The sequence below is a fragment of the Quercus robur genome, chromosome 12 (genome assembly GCF_932294415.1).
Source record: "Quercus robur chromosome 12, dhQueRobu3.1, whole genome shotgun sequence".
Taxonomy (NCBI): Eukaryota; Viridiplantae; Streptophyta; class Magnoliopsida; order Fagales; family Fagaceae; genus Quercus; species Quercus robur.
In genome coordinates, this window is record NC_065545.1 from 19250211 (window position 1) to 19270370 (window position 20160).

The 20160-nt window shown below is 33.9% G+C and overlaps 2 protein-coding genes across 3 annotated transcripts; both read right to left on the reverse strand.

Moving 5' to 3' along the window:
• Window positions 1-319: 319 nt before the first annotated feature.
• On the reverse strand, window positions 320-7998 carry LOC126710262 (autophagy-related protein 18g-like). 2 transcript variants are annotated; one of them, XM_050410644.1, is made up of 9 exons: window positions 7331-7993; window positions 5707-6165; window positions 4801-5238; window positions 4065-4310; window positions 3110-3946; window positions 2873-3030; window positions 1839-1972; window positions 1081-1605; window positions 320-795 (listed from the first exon to the last, which is right to left on the reverse strand). In XM_050410644.1, exons 1-9 carry the CDS (start codon window positions 7520-7522, stop codon window positions 791-793), a joined length of 2994 nt encoding a protein of 997 aa, XP_050266601.1. In that variant the 5' UTR covers window positions 7523-7993; the 3' UTR covers window positions 320-790. The 2 variants fall into 2 exon arrangements, with proteins under 2 accessions (XP_050266601.1, XP_050266602.1); XM_050410645.1 differs by lacking the exon at window positions 320-795 and adding an exon at window positions 2683-2735 and having other exon boundaries at window positions 1386-1605; window positions 7331-7998.
• A 4187-nt stretch (window positions 7999-12185) lies between these two features.
• Window positions 12186-16072, reverse strand: LOC126709402 (receptor-like cytosolic serine/threonine-protein kinase RBK2). Its single transcript, XM_050409619.1, has 9 exons — window positions 15830-16072; window positions 15185-15267; window positions 14702-15082; window positions 14347-14598; window positions 14087-14241; window positions 13828-13907; window positions 13604-13739; window positions 13350-13499; window positions 12186-12808 (listed from the first exon to the last, which is right to left on the reverse strand). The coding sequence occupies exons 3-9, from the start codon at window positions 15063-15065 to the stop codon at window positions 12680-12682; spliced, it is 1266 nt and encodes a 421-aa protein (XP_050265576.1). The 5' UTR covers window positions 15066-15082; window positions 15185-15267; window positions 15830-16072; the 3' UTR covers window positions 12186-12679.
• Window positions 16073-20160: the final 4088 nt, after the last annotated feature.

A 20160-nucleotide genomic window follows, 5' to 3' on the forward strand; every position in this document is an offset into this window, starting at 1 on the left:
AGTTTAAAATATTATCCATCCTTTTCTAAATAAGTGATTAGATTTCCACCCTAAAAAAAAAGGTGATTAGATTTTGTAACAACAAATATCGGCTAATATTATTTCAATATCTATTTTAATTAAACGGTTTCAACATATAGGCCTGCAAAAGAAAGCCAAATTTCTAGCAAAATAAACACACAACATTAGATATATTCCTCATCCCCACCACTTTAATTTAAGGGTCATCTTTCGAGCACTAAAAATTCCGACACATTCTAATGGCTGTGGTATGCAATTTCCACCGGCTATTAAGAAGAAATATTAAAACATCTATGAATACAATGTCCATTAATCGATGTTGTTTTCATTTTTCCATACTCTGTTACCTCCAGAAGAAAATTTAAAAAGTTATACAGCTGGAGAGAACCTGTTCACACCAATTCGGCTGTACATACGGTCTACCCTGAAACTTGAAGACCGAATTAAACTCTACCAAAGAGTTTTTAAACTCACCCCCCCTTGAACGAAACTAGCACCCTGCACAAATTTATGAATTTCCATCTACAGAATGTACATGAGAAAGAGAGATAGAGGGAGAGCGAGAGAGAGAGATTAATCACATACGCTGCCAACACTTGCTTAATGTGTTGCCAACATGTCACTCCTTATTTACACTGCATTACACTTTGATTGTGAAAAGATTATACACCATCCCCACTCTAGAAGGCCTTATTGGAACTTTCTCTTCATCTTAATGAGATGACTCCGTAAGAAGGCGCAATCCCAGAAGCTTTCCATAATTTATGCATCAACCTGCAAAAATATATGATAAAAAATGGAAAAGAAAACGATTGCACATAATTAGTAGTCATAAAATCTAAGTGAGTTTTGGTTAGCTAAACCAGTAAAGCCTCTTATAGTTGGATAAGAGATTTTGATTCAAACTTTAAATCCTACCTACACCAAATATAAACCCATTGGTGTTTTGTCCTTATGATAAAGAGCAATTATCATAGAACGAATGCCATAGATTTCAAATTCTATCGCATATCTATCAAAAAAGAAACAATCAGAGAGACAATAGTTTCAGGTTTCTACCTTCTTCAGAAAAGGCAAATATGCCACCAAGCATTTCATCATCTTCCCCATCCTCCCCTGGCTTTTCCCTCTCACAGTGGTTACTGCTGCTATCAACATCACCAGTATCAACCACAGTTAACCCATCACACCCATTGTCCTGCATTACCTCAAAGTGCCCCACCTGAATTAATGGTCCAAAATCTACAGCAGGATAGTGCACAGTTGTGTGCCCTTCTTCAAGAATATTCAGATTAGAAGCATGTTGGTCAGATCCTGAAACTGAGACTTCACTGATCCCAATCCCACCAGCATTTGGTGATGGGGCATCTCTTGTTCCACAACTGTCAACTTGAGAATCAACAGGTTTTGGATGTTCAGATGGAGCAGATACAATATTCGATGAGTTCTGCTTCAGTAGGGAAGGTTCAAAAAGGGGTCTTCTTTCCGGGTAAATCTCATTCAAAGTTTGACAACTGTATGCATACGACTTCTCACTATTTATTTGATCAAAGTCAGGAAAATTCTCAATTCTTCTTGATGAACCTGACAGGAATTTTGTTCGTAAAATTTAAATAAATACGTATTCAAGTGGACTTCAATTGTTGAAGTAAAAGACAAAATCAGAACTGCATGTTGGCTATGCTATTTTGCACATCATGCATTACATTTCAGTGGTTTGACATAGATTGTTTTCAATCAAGCACAATATTGATGAATGAAGTCTAAATATCATTTTATCTTTCAAGAAAAAAAAAAAAAAAGCCGTTCTTTCTTACCCCCATCCGAGCTTTCAGTCGAACTAAGTGATGCTGGCTTTGAGTGACAGATGACAGTCTCTTCTGTGATCTTGCCTTCACCTGGATGATGCTCTGCAGATGTAGAATTAGGATATCCTCCACTGGAAAGGCCTCTGAATCAAACAACCAAGTAATTACTCCATAAATAACACAAACATTCAGCATAAGATAACAGACACACAGACACAGACAGTCTCAGCAGAAGTCAGAAAAATGATAAGACTTTTATGACGTTAGACATATTCTGATAGCATCTGACAGATCATAATTCTATGCTACATCAGAGTCAACATGACATGGAACCCTTCTTGGCAAATGCCTCTAGACCCTAAGATCATGCATTCACTTTTTATTATTATTTTGGATGAAGTGGAACCTCACCATGGCAGGACCCTTTGGAGTTTGGACCCACCTCTAGGGAGTAAACCACAGATACATGACCCCACCTGCTAGAACTGGTGTATAAGATAATCCAAGGGAACTCCTAGTGGGGATCGAACCTAGGATGAGGGTCACACATTTACGTCGCCAAATTACTGTAAATTGTAGCATCCAAGCCATAACATTTATGATGTAATATTATACGGAAAAATATGGTTGTAGCTACAAAAATAATTATCGATATAAAATTAACTCCAGTAGAAAAAAAAATCTCAAGTAGTTTGGTATCAATGAAAATATGGACCAACAACGTGACACCTAGACCTAAAAGTTCAATGTAAAAGTAAAATTTATCCAACACCCGTTCCTCTCTTGCAATAACAACATCAACACAACAATAAAACAGTTTAATAGAAGTTCTGAAAAGGTTACAGTAACATGCCTTTTTCAATTAACATTACAGTGAAGTATCGCCCACTTCCAACACTAGACAGGCTCAAAACTCAAAAGCAATATTAATCAGAATATTTTAAAAAGATACAAAGTCTAAAATTTTATGGCAAGAATAAAAAAAACCAATTAATAAAGAGGAACCAAAACCAGAAAGGAAGTATGGAATAAATGATCATTACCTGCCATTCCAGTCTGATTTTATGCTAAGGAAATGATCAAAAACAGGCAATAATTCCTTCTGCTTTATTTCAACTTCATGAATGGAGACCTTTTCAATTTCAAACTCTCCACCAGCAACTGTATCAATTCTTGGAGAATCCATTGTGTAAAAACAGATCTAGAACAATGAAATAAAGAAATGACATCCAAAATATAGAAGAAGATAATGAGCATTGCAACTTTAACACAAGAAATACCTTAGATTTTTGCCATATTGGTAACCTGCCGGAGCTTATTTGCACCTCTGCATTAGACAGGTACCAGTGAGATTTTTCATGAGGCTTTCCAGAATAAGTCCTCGCCATACTTTTCCCCCTGATGCCATCATTTATGTAAAGAAAATCCACTCCATAGTTATCTCCAGAACCTGATTTATTTTGAATAACATCAGTAGCATCTGGTCCATGAAAATTGGTACCAGAAACAGAGTCCTCTCTCTCTGGCCAATCAGACCTTCTGCATACATCCCACCATTGAATAGGTTCAACTTTCACTCTTAACTCATCCTCCTGCATATGTACAAATGAAGCTGACTGGGTCCTTGAACCACTGTCACATCCTTCAACCCCAACTGATGGCAGAAGTTCGTGCTGAACTACATAACCTGATGGAGTATAAACTAACAGACGCTCCAAGGTATTGGCCCTTGAGTTAGAATTCTGAAGCCTTTGAGATAATGAATTATGAAAAACAGCAGCAACAGCACCAGATGGCACAAAAACCTTGCCTGTTGCAGCAGTAGTATTGCTAACTGTATTAAGCCATCCAAAACTACTATATTTTATTCTGCTCACTACCGAGAGGGCAACAGGTGGTGGCGGTGGAAAAGATTGCTGATTGGTGATGCAAGATGAAGTAGACCACCAAGGTACAGACACAGCAGGAAAGAGGGAGGGCTCTTCACCTTGCGAACTAAGCATTCTAAAACCCGCATCGCCACCAAAAGGAGACAAAACAAAAACATGACAAGTACCCTTGGATGAAACAACTGCAACCCACTGACTATAATGACTAAAGCAAATGTCCTGGATGATCTGCATAATAAATAAACACAAGAAAAGGAATATAATAAATACTCACAAGAATCCGGGCCTTACAAGAAAATCAAATCTTAGATACCAATAATCATCTTTAAATTGAATGTATACTAACAGCTGATGTTATTCCACGATGCAGTTGGTAAAGATGCACATGAGAAGAACCCCATTCATAAGTTTGAACACCTGATCCACTGCGTGTGCAAGATGGCATTATCCGGAATATATTTATGTTATTCCCATAGACTGAGGCAGTAACCAGAAGGGTCCCACTAGGGTCAAAACATAGTGCAGATATTGGACTGGTATGCGCTTTAAATTGTGATATGACAGCTCGGGAAACAAAATCCTTCACAACAACCTGCAATCAAACATTGTAACTGAATTTCACATAGTCATAAAACTTCTTCCTTTTCTTCTCCTTTTGACATTGTCATGTTTATAGATTAAATGAATCATTAAGGTTTTACTTCTTGTAATAAGAAAGAAGTTAACATTAGTCATTCTCTCCTGGTAGTTTTCACTCCAAATTTAAATTTTAAATTCTGGTCAACAATATCATGAAAATTTTGCATAATATGATAAGAAAGAACCAATACGTTTAGACAGAAAACCAAAAAGTTACATCCCTAAAGTAAAACAGACAGTTGGTTTCCAGCATTTAACATAAGTTTTATATCATCATATAGGAAATCCAGCATGATGCAAGCACCAAAAACAACAAGGTTGGAAAACAATATTTCCACCATACTATCTGACTTTACTATTAGGGCCCTAACATAGAGATCAACGATGTTCAAAAAATAAGATGAACTACTTAAAATACTTCATATCCCGAGTGAAATACTAACCGTCCCTGCGTTATCCATATCTGCTCCTGCATGCCTACCAACTTTCCAGCCTGAATTTGGTGATACTGGAGAGTTAGATCCATCAGGGAGCAGTTCTTGATAGTATTTAGAAAAAGTTTTGTATCCCATGTCCCCCAGGTTGATAATTCCAGCAGCCAACTGTTTACTAGACTCCATTGCATAGCGAGCCACCAAACTACCACTGCCAGGTGATGTTGAAGGACTAACTCCTGGAGAAGGAGTGAGGGTTTGTGGGCTTAAGCGACCAGTGCTAGACACCAGTGGGTTGTTGGAAGCATAAGCTAACCACCTTGGACCTACAGCCATCGGACCATAACCAACATTAACCCCACTGCTCCCCTGTCCTGACAACTGAGGAACAGGATAGGTGAGAACACTGAATTTGTTCTCAAGAGTGAGCGCATCAAAGCAGTAAATCTGCCACCAAATATAAAACAGATTTAGTAAATTGAATGGTAAAAATAATCCTTATATTACAAAGGATGCTGCCTTCAATAGAGTGATATCATGATAGTGCATCACACCTACAGAGTAAAAATCTACTTCGTCTTCATAAGACCTGACTCCCACAAAGGACTCAGAAAATATAAACCAACTAGTAAGAACTGACTGAAATGCATCACTTCATTAACAGCCTGAACCTATATCATTAACAGCAGCAGAATTATGCAGAAAAATAAATTCAGATTGCAGACTCATGATAAATGCATGGGGGTTCTCACTTCAAACTCAACCACAGTTAGATATGTTGGGAGTTTGAAGGCAGATATAAATAGTTAGATACAAAATTTAAAATATATTGGATGGTTAAATATCTTTTGACTGAGATATCTGTACTTCTAGACTTGTGTAGTCAACCAAATGTCACAGATCAAGCCATCTTACTTGCGTTGCCAGACCAACAGCTACTATTCGAGGACTGCATCTAACCATACACACAGCAGACCGGAATCTCAGGACATGAACATAGCAATGAGACCTAAGGGAGTAAAACTGGACAGCAGTAGGACAGTTGGCCGAGTTTACAGATCGGGACTCCATATTACCATCTCTGCCACCCAAATGGCTACGATTTTGACCAAGGTTTGAACCATTGGTTTCTTCACCCGCAACAACCAGCAATAAAGGATGTGATGTCTTGAATCCTTCATAACCATCATTCAATGCAGGGAAGGGCTGAATCTGTAAGAATGAAACCGGGCCATCACGCTTCGAAACAAGTTCACTGAAGTTAGAGGCATCCTCCACATCAAGGACTTGAAACCCATTCTGATAACCAAGCAAGAGAACCTGTTTGAAGACAGATGGACCAAGCTCAAGCCTATCAAAGCCAGCCCAGGTTACCTGTTCACCCAAAAAAGAAACACATTCTCATAAACACAATCTTAGTAAAAGGGGAGCAGATGCATATGCCATAAAGTTAGACTCAAGAATTGAACACCACAAAATGTCTTCAGAATCAAGACATTTAACAAGTTTAAATCCAGTCCACATAAGCCAGGGGAAACACACATCATAAAGCACTGTGTACTATTATTGATACAATGCAAAACAAAAGAAAGTACCAAACACCATCATATAAAATTAGAAGTCCAGAGAATTGCACGAATGAGAAACGTTTACAAATAGTTTTTCTTTCACAAAGTAAGATTATATCTCAAATCCAGCTCAAACAATTTTTTTTTTTTTTTTATAGGTAAGAAAAATTTTATTAATCAAGGCTACTTCATACAAGGAGAATGAAGTAGCAAAAATATATTCAAACAAACAAGAAAGAAAGCAAACTATGTACAAATAAGAAGAGAAGCTAAGAACAATGGAATGAAATCACTAGAAGTGAATCCCCAAGAATGAGACCAGTCAAACAGTGTCCCTGTAAATAATGCTATGAGCTGATCCACCAAATGCTCCTGATCGTCAAAAATGCGACCATTATGCTCCCTCCAAATAATCCACATATTTGAATTGATAGGTCCATTCCATAATGATTGTGTAGGCAGGATTTGATCCCAAGTCCCTCATTTGACAACACGAGACTTCACAATCCACTTCTTTATTGTGCAGGCAAGATTCAATCCCAAGTCCCTCATTTGACAAAACAAGACTATACTTACTAGTTGAGCTAACTGAAACACACAATGATACAATCAACTTCAAAACACCAATCCAATGACTTCCATTTCCTCACATTTCACCAATCTTTCCAGTAAACCATCACCAAACAAAAGAAAATTCACTCGGCGCCTCGATTTTCATAACTAGCACCATATAGCTGAGTCAAATACCTAAGCATTACTAAGAAGCTCAGTACTAACAATTAAACACAACTGCTCTAAGTTCATATCATGAAAATTTCAATTCTAAACTAAAAATAAATTTCTGTGATACAATTAAACATACAAATACACAGAAACACTATAATCTAACTAATTCAGAACCAAAATTTGAGGCTTATATCAAATTAAGACTAAAATTTACACACAGAACGAAAAATCAAAGAGATATGAACCTGATCTTTGTGATCCTCGGAAGAAGATGAGGAAATGGAAGCAGCGACCGAAGCTCCGGCGGAGCGAACCGTGGAAGCGACGGTGCTGGCGTTGGTGGAAACTGTTTTGAGGCACGACGATATGATTCTGAGTGAGTTCGGTAACAAACCGTTGTTCTTTGCCTTTACTTTCTTCATCTTCACCACAACCATACAGTAACGGTTACAGTTACAACAACAACAACTACCCCCGACTCGCCGGAGCTACTCGGTCCTCCACCTCCTTCCGCCACCTCCACCACCGCCTCCGACGGTAAAACTAATTCCACTTCTGCCTCCGTCGACGATGAACATCTCCTCCGATCGCTGCTGACGATCGGATATCTCATCCGATTGCTTCAGCGCGACAGAAAAAAATATCGCAACACGCACACACACACATACACAAACAAACAAAAATTTTCTTCTCCGTTTCTTTTCGGTTTGACTTCGAAACCGAAAATCTCTCTCTCTGTGTGAGAGTTTTTTCAATCTAAGTTCATTGTACTTTCTCTCGCTTTCTTTCGCTCTCTTTCTCTATCTCTCTCCCTTCACTGAAAATTTAACTCTTTTTTTTCATCATTTTTTTTTAATTTCAATTTATATTTTTTGCTTAATTTGTTTTTTGTTTTTTTCAAATGCCGGAGATTAAGGAAAATGGTGGTGTTGGAGTTAAATACAACGGCGCTTAAAAAAGAATATCTTTTTTCTGATGCCGTAGCTAATTAACCACTTAGGATTTTTCCTCACACAACCACTTAGGATTTTATAATTTTATAAAAACTATTATAAAAAAATTCTTAAATATTAGTTTTACTTATATATATATATATAATGGATATTTCATGTAGTATTTTTTATATAAAAATTATAGAAAAGAAAAAAATTAATTTATTTTTTATATTTTTTAATAAAAATAGTATTATATATATATATATATATGAGGATTTTGATACTTTAATTAATGTTATATGAGATCATAGATAAGGCTAATTTCTTTTCATTTATTGCGATGGGACAATTGGATTTTTAATGCTTTTTATTTTTTGTTTTAATTTTTATTTTTCACAAATGGGCCTACACCGATGATAGTTGATAATGATATTGGTGGCGTGAAAGGTGTGGCCGTGTGGGCTGTGATTGGGCTGTTCAGTCATTGGCAGGTGTTTTAGTTTAGAATACGGTAATTAATCACTACTTTTTGCCTTAATTTTAGTTTAGAATACAGGGCTAATTTAGTGATGAATTATCAGAATGATATCATTTGTGTCCACTTTGCCCAAACTTTGGGTCAAGGTGACACCATTTTTGGGTTGGAAATTTGCTTTACTTGAGAGACTATGTTACATACCCTAATGTGGAATTGTTGACGTTTTTGATCATTTTTGTATTCGAAGAATTCTGTTCTTAATGTGTGTCAATGAATGAATTCATAATGACCTTATTTTTTTCGTAAATAAGATCCTAAAAGAGACAAAAATGATGTCATTTTTGGCATGTGGCTGTTTGATTCAACTGAGGGACACAATGGTGTCATTATTACAATGTAATTGTTGGTATTTATGTTTTGTTGTTGGGTGTTTTAAGTAACCAAATTGTCTTCAACTATAATCCAGAGTTCCAGACAATTTAGATTATTTTCATACCATATTTGGCTATAACTTATTAACCATACTTACCAACAACAAAAGAAAAAAACCAAATTCTTAAACCATAAAGTAATTCTTAGATAATTGAGAAGTCTTTAATCATAATTTTCATTGAAGTTATTATGTCCTAAATAGGGCTGTAAATGAACCAAGCTATTTATAAGCAGCTCGGGCTTAGCTCAATAAAATGCTCGTTCATGTTTGTTTGTTTATAAACAAGTCAAGCTCAAACTTTAGTTTTAGGCTTTTTAATAAATGAGCTAAGCTCGAGTAAAAAATATTATTCATGAACAAGCTCATGAACAACTAAGGCTCGATACAAAAGTAACAAAACAAGTTGAGGTTAGGCTTATTTATGAGTTTGGTAATAAAATTGATATGAGCTTGACCAGTAAACTCATATTCTTTTAAGACTTTAATTAATTATAAGTTGAAACCACTCATCCAAACCAAATAGGCTAGATAATAAACTTGATACAGGCTTGATAATATACTTGTTTTGGATCTCAAGCTCAAAAGCATGATATTGAGCTTGAGTCTAGGCTTGATATTGAGCTCGAGCTTGGCTTGACTAATGAACCAAGCCAAGTCGAGCTCAACCTTTTATACTTTATAACGAGTTCAAACTTGAACATTATTTTTGGGCTCGTATCAAGTTTAAGTCAAGTTTGAACATTCTACTTTTGCTATTGAGCAGAGCTTGAACATTCACAACTCGACAAAACTCGGATCGTTTACAGCCCTAGTCCCAAAGGATCCAAACCTTATTTTGTTAAGCTAAAACAAGCTCCAAGCCAAAGATTTGTGATTGGTTTTGGTCAAAACATCCATAGATGTAAGGGTATGCATTAAACCCACCAACCCAAAGATTTTCATAGGTCAGTAGGTTGGAATTTTATTTTGAATCTTGAGTCGAGTTGATAATTTTTTTCAATCTAACTTATCCCACCATGTATATAAGTTTTTTTTTTTTTTTTTACTTATTGTAAGGACTAGATTTGAATTCTTAACCCAACAGATAGATGGACTGAGACCCAAAATGCTCAAAACAATGAATTTGTAAAGAATGGGTTGGAAAATTGGGCTCTAATGAATCAAACAAACACAAAAGTAGATTTAGATGACAAGAAGATGTAAATGGACAAGTTTATAATGAAGAAAATCATCATCGGCAAAGTCCGAGGAGATCTGTTCTTATATATTTCTTTCAGATTTGATTACAAAGTCAATTCTTGATTCTATAGTAATTTTCTCTTTGTTTCTTCCTCTCTTACCCATGGAGGATTTCTTACATTAGATAGTTCCCTTTGAACGATCTTGATCCTATACTTGTTGATCATTTGAGCCACTACTTGAGTGCTTGTCCCATTAGACATCCTCTCTGGCCTTTCTGTGAGTTGTGATAGCCAAGGTAGCACTGTTAAGAGGTCTTCTTCACATAAATACGGCCAGAAAGTTAGCTGCAGGACATTCAATGCGGTGGTAGCAGCTTTCCCTTTAGATATTTTAGGACACCTCTCTGTCTTGTGTTCCTGTAGTGCCTATCCGTATCAGCAGAGTGTTCATGGGACGTTCTCCCGGACGACAAACCACCTCTACGGACCCCCGGCCTTGGTTAGCCGAGGATGCTCTCATCCTTGGCCCAACCCCTTGTGCCGTTATGATCAAAACTGACTTCTCTATCTACTAACATGGGCTCTTTTGATAACGTTTACCCTCCTCGGACGCCTTCAGTCCTTGGCTTGGGCCTTAGGTCCATTATATACCTAAATAATGGGATCCAGGGCCCAATGCCCCTACACTTATATAGTCTTATTTTAATTTTTAGTTTAATTGATATTTATATTTTGATGAATTTGAAATATAATTTAAGTATATTATGTAGATTGTAATAATTTATTGAAAATTTTAAAAAATAATTAATAAAAACCTAATTTTTTACAAAGAATAAAATATTAATCCATTAGTTGGGTTGAGTTAGGTTGATTGACCGTTGCACACCTTTACATAAAGGTTACACATATTCATGTCCATCTCTAATTGGGCCTCTATAGCCCATCAAAACTAGTGATAAATTAGATAGGGTTATATTGGGTGCAAAGCCCACCTATAATGTATTCTTCAATGTTGGTGGCTTAGTGCAACAAAAAAAAAAATGTTAAAAAACATGTGGAATTCAATTCATTTTCTATTTCTAGTAAGGAATATTAAAAAAAAAAAAAAAAAAAAAACCTTCGACATGAAGAAAATAGAAAAATAAATTGGCAAATTACATATACTTTATACTTTATACTCTTCCCATTACTTGTCAAAGTCTCCAAGATGGGATTGATAAAAGGAATAGCTGCCATGATAGAAATTTTCACAAAGGTCTAGTTGAAATTGAGCTCTATGGGTCCCCATTTGGCCATTCCCCACTTCCAAAATTTATAAAAAGTAAAAATGCCAACAACAAACGTAAATGGCAAACATCTATCTTAAATAAATAAATAAATAAAAACTAAGGACTAGAGGCCCTTATTTATTTATATATATATATATATAGAGAGAGAGAGTTTCAACTCATGACGTTCGCTCCTGATGATAAAAAACTTGACCAATTGAGTTAAATGAAACCTACCCAACAACAAAACATAAAGGTCATGGACCAATTGACTTTTTATATAGGCGGAGATTGAATTTTAGATTTTTGTACAATAAAAAAGTTGATTTTAGATGAATAGAAACTTTGTGATGTGTGATAGATAATTAAAGACATTACCATTGATAAGATTTAGAGAGGTTAGACTGTTTGAGTACTGAGAAATAATTAACGGGCAAGATTATCTATTTGGTCCATTCATACTCATAGTAGCTGATACTTGGTTGGTACCTTTATAAAGTGAGGCTTAAACTAAACCTCAATAAAGTAAGGCTTAACCTAACTTAGCCCATACATTCCTCCACCCCCACTATATCAATTATAGATGATATTGACCTCCTATCAATCAAATTTTCTTCATTAAAAAAAGGTAATTTTAGCTTACCCAAAAATATATATTTGTGTATTTGGATTAACTTTATTTTTCGCTCATAGCATATTTTATTATCTTATTTGATAAGATTGGATAAAACTACATTTGTACCTAGAAAGATAAAGCTTTAGAAAACTGTATATAAGCAAATAAACTAAATAAACCAGAAGAAAATAAAGTTAATCAATCGCACTTAATTATTAATCTTTATTTTTTTGGTACATCATTATATGGTAAATAAACCCAAATGGTAGCTTGATGTAATAACTAATAACAAACATCTCTAGGGAGAGAGGTGCAATTGTAAATAACCTTAACAGAAGTTTCCCTAACTTCCTCCAAGTAAAACTGTACAGAGAATTCATTACAATATAAGTTAATTTAACATTCTCAGGTTTTGTTACCTAATCTCTTTTATGTACATAGGTTCAAACCCGTTGTCATTCTTTCCTTTTGTTCTTTAACATTTTCTTCTGAGTACATAGGTGAAAAGGCATAATCATTCCTTTCTTCTGGGACCAACATACTAAAATTCTTGATGGGGCAAGATCATTTAAGCTTCAATGTCCTAAATCTTTGTTTCATCATATACATGATGGTGGACAATGAGTTATAATCATATTTGGAATTATACATGGAACCCATATATTGATGCTCATTAGTATCATCTAAGTCTTAATTGGGTTGCACTCTTCTGCACCAATAAACTCTTCATGGAAAGCTCTCTGGAAGAATGCTGTTCGACTGCTTTTCATGCATTTCAAGCAGCTAAGGTCGCCATTAAGAAGCTGTAGAACCTGCTACATTTTCAAGTGCAAACAGTGAAAATTGTTACTATAGAGTTCTTTAATGTTAAACTAATTACTATTGATTATGGGGAAAAAAAACTAATTACTATCACAGATCAGTTTATACCTAGTAGAGAAGAGAGGAAATAGAGTAAAAATGACATGTTTTGGTTATAAAATTGAAGTCCTGCCAGACTATCAGAAATGAAATACCTTGTTGCACTTCAGAATTAGACAATGATGAAGCAACAACTGGCATAAAAAATTAAAGTATTTCTCCTAGACCCTACATTATCTTTGGATATTTAATTATATACAAGTTCAATAAATACATAGTCAATCCTAACTAATTTGTTGAGGATACATAGTTGATCCCAAAATTTTGGGACTAAGGTTTTGTTGTTATTGCAACAAGTTCAGTCTTTTAGCATTGGGGGAAAATCTCCAAAGCTTAACCATTGAGTCAGGCTCAACTTTGACCTGAAAGTCTCTTCTTAATTGTATTATCACTATACTCAAATATTATTAGCTGTGCTAGAACAGAACATGCCTGACTCATAGAAGGCCGTCGAATTGATGACTGTTGTATGCATAAAGAGGAAACCAAGAGCACAAGATTCAACTGTCGAGAGTTGTAGTCATCAGATAGAGCAGGATCAACAAGCTCCCTAATGTGATTCTTCTTCAGCAAGGGTTTTGCCTGATACATTTAACAAAAAGAAATTATCAGTAGCCATCTCTATGAGATGTACACTTAACATACAAGTCTAAACCTGCACATGGGAATATAATTAAGAGATATACCCACAAAACAACGCTTTGCTGTGAGTAATCTAGTGCTCGGCGTCCTGTGACTAGTTCCAATAACAGCACACCAAAAGCAAAGACATCAGTTTTTTCATCTACTATCCCATGCAGTAAGAACTCAGGAGCAAGATACCTGCACTTCAACAATTAATGGCTTCAGTCTATAAACAATTCTTTGATTGATAGTCAGGAAAAAAAATAAAGTTAAGCTGGTTAACAACCCAAATGTGCCTTCAAATTTTGAAACAGTATGATGAGTCCACTCCTTTGGTAGCCATTTTGCAAGTCCAAAATCACATATCTGTTACAAAATAGGCATACTAATTGAAGTCCACACTACTGAAAAATTACATATAAAGTGCATTGGGAAGTAATCAAAAAACACTTGACCTAAACTTCATGATTGAAGCATGAACTTCTTCACAAATGTCCAAGCATAGGTTGCTTATATTTGTATGTCTTAAGTCACTAAAATGGTACCTGAGGCTCATACTCCTCTGTAAGCAAAATGTTTGCAGCTTTAATGTCTCTGTGGATGATTCTTTTTTGACAACCCTCATGAAGATATACTAAACCTTTAGCTGTCCCTAATGCAATCTTATACCTAATACCCCATCCCAGCTTTTTCTTTGAACCTATATATAGGCATTTTCCAACAAGGAAAAGAATTAATAAAACAGGATACATTGAATTATAGTCTCTAAATTTTGAGATATAGTAACCCCAAAATGGAAACTGACCATAAAGCAGAGAAGCTAAGCTCCCATGTGGAGATAGTTCAAGAACAAGGTGCATTCCTCCTTCAGTCCCATAGCCAATTAACTTGGCAGTATTTGGATGGTTCACATGGGCCATTATACCAAGCTCAGATAAGAAGTCCCCTATAATCTCGTCAGCTGTTCCCTTTGTTTGACGTTTGATTGCTACAAGTCTTCCATCTCGTAAACACCCCTTGTAAACTTCAGCATAACCACCCTTTCCAATCAGGTTTTCTACACCAAAGCAAAGCCGAAAATTCTATCATGGCATGTCATAATTAAATTATAAGTAACAGATTACTAAATTTGAAATTAAATACTGAAGCATACTACAAACCATGACTGAAATAGTTGGTTGCAGTTTGTAGCTCATACAAGGTAAAATTCTTCCATGGTAATCCAGTATAGTTCAAATCAGTATCTGCACAAAAGCTTGGAAACATAGCTTTGGCCTCCCTCATACTACCACTAATTCTTCTTGAGAGCTTCATGACACTGAGAGGATGCATTGTGGCCAGTGATTTTTTGGATCTACTTCTTAATAATTGGACAAATCCATGCCAACGAGAAGTGGGCTTTGAGTGTTGTTGCACTTCATAGTCTACATTGTGTTCTTTTGAAGAACATGTTTCAGATTCTGAGCTCTTAAAATAGTCCTCAAGAACTCCAACAGGAGAAGAATAATCTACCTTCTTTTTCATATTCAAAGAACAGAAACCTACCAAGAAAGGAAAATATTGCAGCATGTTAATGCTAGGAATGGTAATTGAGAATGAACAGTTTGAAATAGATGAGTGAGTGAAAAGATGGAAACTTTTACCTTATGTTGAATCAAAGGCAGCATAAATAGCATTTGATTTTCTTATGTTGTTTCAGTCAATTACCCAAATGTTTTTGTTCTCTCTACAAATATGGTTCCCAGATAATGATTAGAAGCCAAAACATGAACAGAAAAAGTCATTACAATTAAATCTTTATTAATAAGAGGAAAATTTAGATATATATATATAGATGAACAAAAGTGAACAACATATGAAACAAACACTAACGTAGATACAAAGGAATTGAACTGATGGGACAATGCAGAAAAGAATGGTATCTTAGAAACAAAGTAGAATTACAAAACAAGTTGGATGAGAAAACTAGACATTGAAACAAAAAATTATAGCCAAAAGATTCCAAACCACAAAATTTTGATAAGCCATTGAAATACCATACCCGAAAAAAGAACATTTCAAACTTACAAATCAATGAAACAGGAAGAAGAAGCATAGCCCAATATGAAAAAAAAACACATGGAAGAATTCCAGAACAGAGAATAAGCAACAAAAAGCAAACTTGATGCCATACAATCACATATGAACACAAATTGCAATAAACCCACAAAATAAAAAGTGCATAAAGCCAAAATATAGTACTAAATTTAAAATTACTAGAACAAAAACAAACTTGGATTTGGACATACCATGAGGAGAAACTGAAGGCTGTCATATATTTTCCATGCAAACACACAGAGAGAACAAATAAGAGAATGAATAGAGAAAAGACAGATGAAAGAAGAAGAAGAAGATGTGGGCTTTGATTTCAGGGTGTCCTCTAAGCTCTTCAACAAACACTGCCTTTTCTATGTTTCCTGGGCTACTGTTCACAATTAATATTTTTTTGGTGCAAGTTACTGTTAACAATATATATATTTTTTTGAAAATAAAATATACAAAATTTTTTTTTTTTTTTTTTGAAAATAAAATATACAAAAAATTATAAATACAAAAAAACAGGTACTAGATTATGTTATTGTATTCTACTATTCTTCAAGACAAGGTCCTAAAGATTCTTATTGATCTTATCAGGTAACTTCAATGGTCAGAGAGTCAGAGACGGCTCTATTTGGCTGCTTGGTTTGCTTTGGGAAATGTCATGTGGTGTTATATAGATCATGTGAATTAGACACTAGGCTTTATGGATCAAACTGTGTCATATTCAATGGACCATGCATAAATAATATGTGGAGGATGTACCAGTTCAAAGTCAGAGAGAGTTACATTTTTGAATTGTTCACTTCATTGATTCCTATAGTTATAGGAAAAAGTTGAATAGACAATTAAGTTGGACATGAATCCATACTAGTTAGGAGGAATGTATTAAGTATTAAATGGATGAGGATAATTTTTTTAAAAAGCTGTCATTAAAGCTTGAAAGGTAAAGTTTGATAATAATAGATTTTAAGGCTATTCTCAAAATTGTTTTCATTTTAATGACTTGTGGGGAACTCTCTTTTATGTAAAATAGAATATGTTTAGCTTGTAACTTTCTCTTGCCCAATTAAAAAAGAAATAAAATTAGTATGAGGGTATGAATTAATTCAACTCAATTAAGTTTTAATTCCAATTAATCTTAAGATAAGACTCTATAGAGCTTCATCAACTAATTGAAATCAAATTCACTGAATCCATAAAAGATTTCTTCACATTAGTTGACTAATTTTACATTAATTGTCGACTTACTAAAAAGTAAAAATCTCTCTTTTTTTTTTAAATCTTTTCTTTTCTTTTTTTTCCTTTTTTTTGGCTCAAGACTAACTGTGTAGAAAATTAAAATAAACATCAACACAAGTATAATTTTTAAAATTATGAATAAATGGTAATTAAAATTGAATTGACCTAATGTTTGTTTCTTTGGTCTTTATGCCTTGGATTAAGTAAAAATTGAGACAATATATGGGGTTTAATATTTCGATTTTTTTTTTTTTCAAAAAATTCGCAAATGATTATGAATGAATATGTATATTAGCTCCATGAGTCACATCTACTCAAATTATCATTATTACTATTTTAATCACTAAGTAGCAAGTATCATCATTACTATTATAATGTGAAATCAAGACTTTATACCGATGCACGATTCCCCTTGGGTACGTTATGTTGCAGGTATGATATATTACTAGATTTTTTCAACCTTTTCCACAGACATACGACAAGCCAATGGCTATTATTTATTTGGACTTTTAATCGATTGCGTTGTACTAACAATTCCTTAACAATTTAACATTCTTCATAGCAATTATAAATACTTGCTTCATAATCATTCAAACGTAACTCACACATTCACTAAGTATAAAAACCAAAACCCCCTTGCAAGAAATTGAGATTATGCATATGATTAAGATTAATCAAAATATTGTGCCGACTATAGTGTACCATTGTACCAATTGAAAGATTTATTATATTGAGTGTTTCAGTTAGTTTAATTGGTAAAATTTCGTCAAGAGTCTTGTATCTGAATTGATGCCTCCCCATGCTTAGCTTAACTGGTAGAGCATATTGTAATAATTTCTATAAAAAAAATAGTAAAGTCTATGACAGTTGAATAAGAGATTTGAGATTTAAATCTTATTTACACTAAAAACCGATTGGTGTCTTAATTTGATGATAAAAAAATACAATCATGTAGACATCATAGGTAGGTTGAAACTTTATTAAAAAAAAAAAAAAAAATTTATTATACACTTCATTGCTTTTGTCCAACATGTAGTTTTTATACACTTTATTGTTTGCTTTTTTCACAAGCTTGCTGATAATTAATTCAAAAAAAAAAAAAAAAAAAAAAAATCTTGTAGATAATTTGGGACTTGGGAGTATGGGATTTCGAGGAATCAATTAAGAGTGTAGTTAAATTATTAAAAAGACACTTTAATTCTGGCTTTGATTCAGATATAAGCAGTGTCAACATCGATTTGTTTTTGGTTGGTGGCTTATTTCCATCTTACATTAAAAGCAGATCCATATTTGTTGAGATTGGTGTGTTATGTGTCAACCACCTTCATCTATTTTCCATTACTGTTGAAATATATCAAAAATATATTAGTATTATGTTTTCTATTGTCTTTGTTAGATCATTGGCTGTCGACTTGTACACCCATGTAAGCCCAGGCCCACTGGCTTTTATTTCTACAACACTTTACTGAGTGTATCTATGAGACTATGAATTGGTTTCCCGTCTATAGTTTTACACAATAGTTATTTAACGCTAGATTTAGACAGTAGACGGTAAATTAATGCAATTATTTATTTATTTTTTCATTTTACACATAATTGAGTAAATTGATAGTTTGGGAACATAAAAAATAAATTGAAAATTCAGGATGAAAAAATGTAATTCCATCACCCTTTTTTTATTGAGAAATACTATATTCACAACATTTTTACAACGCTTTTACAATAAATTTTAAGTGACAGATTATTATTAGTTGTTATAGGTGGAAAAAAATAATTTAAATTATGAATTCAAATTAGAACTAATAACAACTTACCACATATAATTCGTTATAAAAGTATTATGAAAATGTTATGAACGTAGTACTTTTTTTTTTTTTTTTGAATACTTGCTTTGAATGGGAGTCCATTGCCATTGGGAGTCAATTCTTAATTTAATTCCTCAATGCTCCTCTCATACTTGTAATCATATTTGACAAAAAGACCTTTATGAGTTTAATAAAATAACTAACATAGTGGTTGTCATGAAGTGGAATTTCAAGATAATTCACCACTAAACAAGAAAGATTGAGAGAAAAGACCTTCTAACTTCTATGTTCTAAGGTCAAAATGAAAGCTTCATGAACCAAAGTCTCGGTTTCCATGAGTGAAAGTTTAGACCAAAAATCTTGCATTGACTTATAATCTTAAAGCTTTAAAAAAATGATATCAAGAAGACTCAGGAGTGAAAATGAGGGCTATAGTATGGTACTAAAGATTTCTTTATTTTTTATTTTTTAATTCGATAGTCGAGAGATAAGGGGATTTGAACTTTAGATATCTTAGAAACACTTAAAACTGCCTACAAGTTGAGCTATAAGAGTCTTACTAATATTACATCGATGATTGAGGACCTTAATGGTGACCATTACACATTGAGTTTAATATTTCAGGAGTAAAATCAAGACTTAAAAGGAGGGTGCAAATTAAAATAGAAATCATATTTATAATGACATGTTACGTGATAAATCTACATAATATATATAAATCATATTTCTTTTAATGGATTTTGTTTTATTCTTTCATGAAATTTTGCTCTACAATTGGGTTGATGAGTTTATGTATTCTTCACAAGTCCACTTTTAATTGATATGTTTTAGTGTTTTGTTATTGCGTTTCTTTAATTCTCCATCACATATCCCCTGTCTCCCTCTTACGACTTTGGCTAAGTGAAATTTGTTAATGGTTAAAATATCTATTTGCTAAGTCGTTCAGTTTTTGAATTTAAATGTCTAATCAATTCTGTTAATCCTTCCATGACTTATTCGTAATATAAACCAATCAACTTACCAATTATAGAGTTTGGTGACAGTTTAACTAGCAAGTGGCAATTGCAGTCAATATATAACTTCTTCTTTTTCCACAAAATCTTGTGAGCATTAAAAAAAAAAAAAAAAAAAAAAAAAACCTAGAATATCTGCACAAACACTAACTCTCACTTACGACTTCAACTGAAACCCAGTAAAAGACTATAATTTTCATGTTTGGTGGTCTGACTGTGTTCAAAACTTCAAACACAATCATCATTTGATAGAATTTTTTTATTTATGGATGGTATGTTAGGTCAAAGTGGGCATTGATTTTTGATGCCTGCTAAGATCACCTATTGGCTAGGTAAAGGGTCTGCACCTAACAGGTTGTGATAGAAAAACATATTGATTTGAGCCATATAATCATGGGATTTGGGATATTCTACCAAACACAAAAGATACTTGTAATCAATATTACAAACTATATTACGCTAAAGTTGATGGAAAATCAAATA

What these genes read in the sequence shown, in the direction of transcription:
- LOC126710262 (XM_050410644.1), bottom strand. Translation starts at nt 7,522, where the DNA reads ATGGTTGTGGTGAAGATGAAGAAAGTAAAGGCAAAGAACAACGGTTTG. An exon ending in CTGTTGGTCTGGCAACGCAA is followed by an intron (nt 5,239 to 5,706) that starts GTAAGATGGCTT and finishes ATTTGGTGGCAG; the next exon opens with ATTTACTGCTTTGATGCGCT. An exon ending in AAATCAGACTGGAATGGCAG is followed by an intron (nt 1,973 to 2,872) that starts GTAATGATCATT and finishes TGTTTGATTCAG; the next exon opens with AGGCCTTTCCAGTGGAGGAT.
- LOC126709402 (XM_050409619.1), bottom strand. Translation starts at nt 15,065, where the DNA reads ATGAAAAAGAAGGTAGATTATTCTTCTCCTGTTGGAGTTCTTGAGGAC. An exon ending in CTTAGCTTCTCTGCTTTATG is followed by an intron (nt 14,242 to 14,346) that starts GTCAGTTTCCAT and finishes GCCTATATATAG; the next exon opens with GTTCAAAGAAAAAGCTGGGA. An exon ending in AGCAAAGCGTTGTTTTGTGG is followed by an intron (nt 13,500 to 13,603) that starts GTATATCTCTTA and finishes TAAATGTATCAG; the next exon opens with GCAAAACCCTTGCTGAAGAA.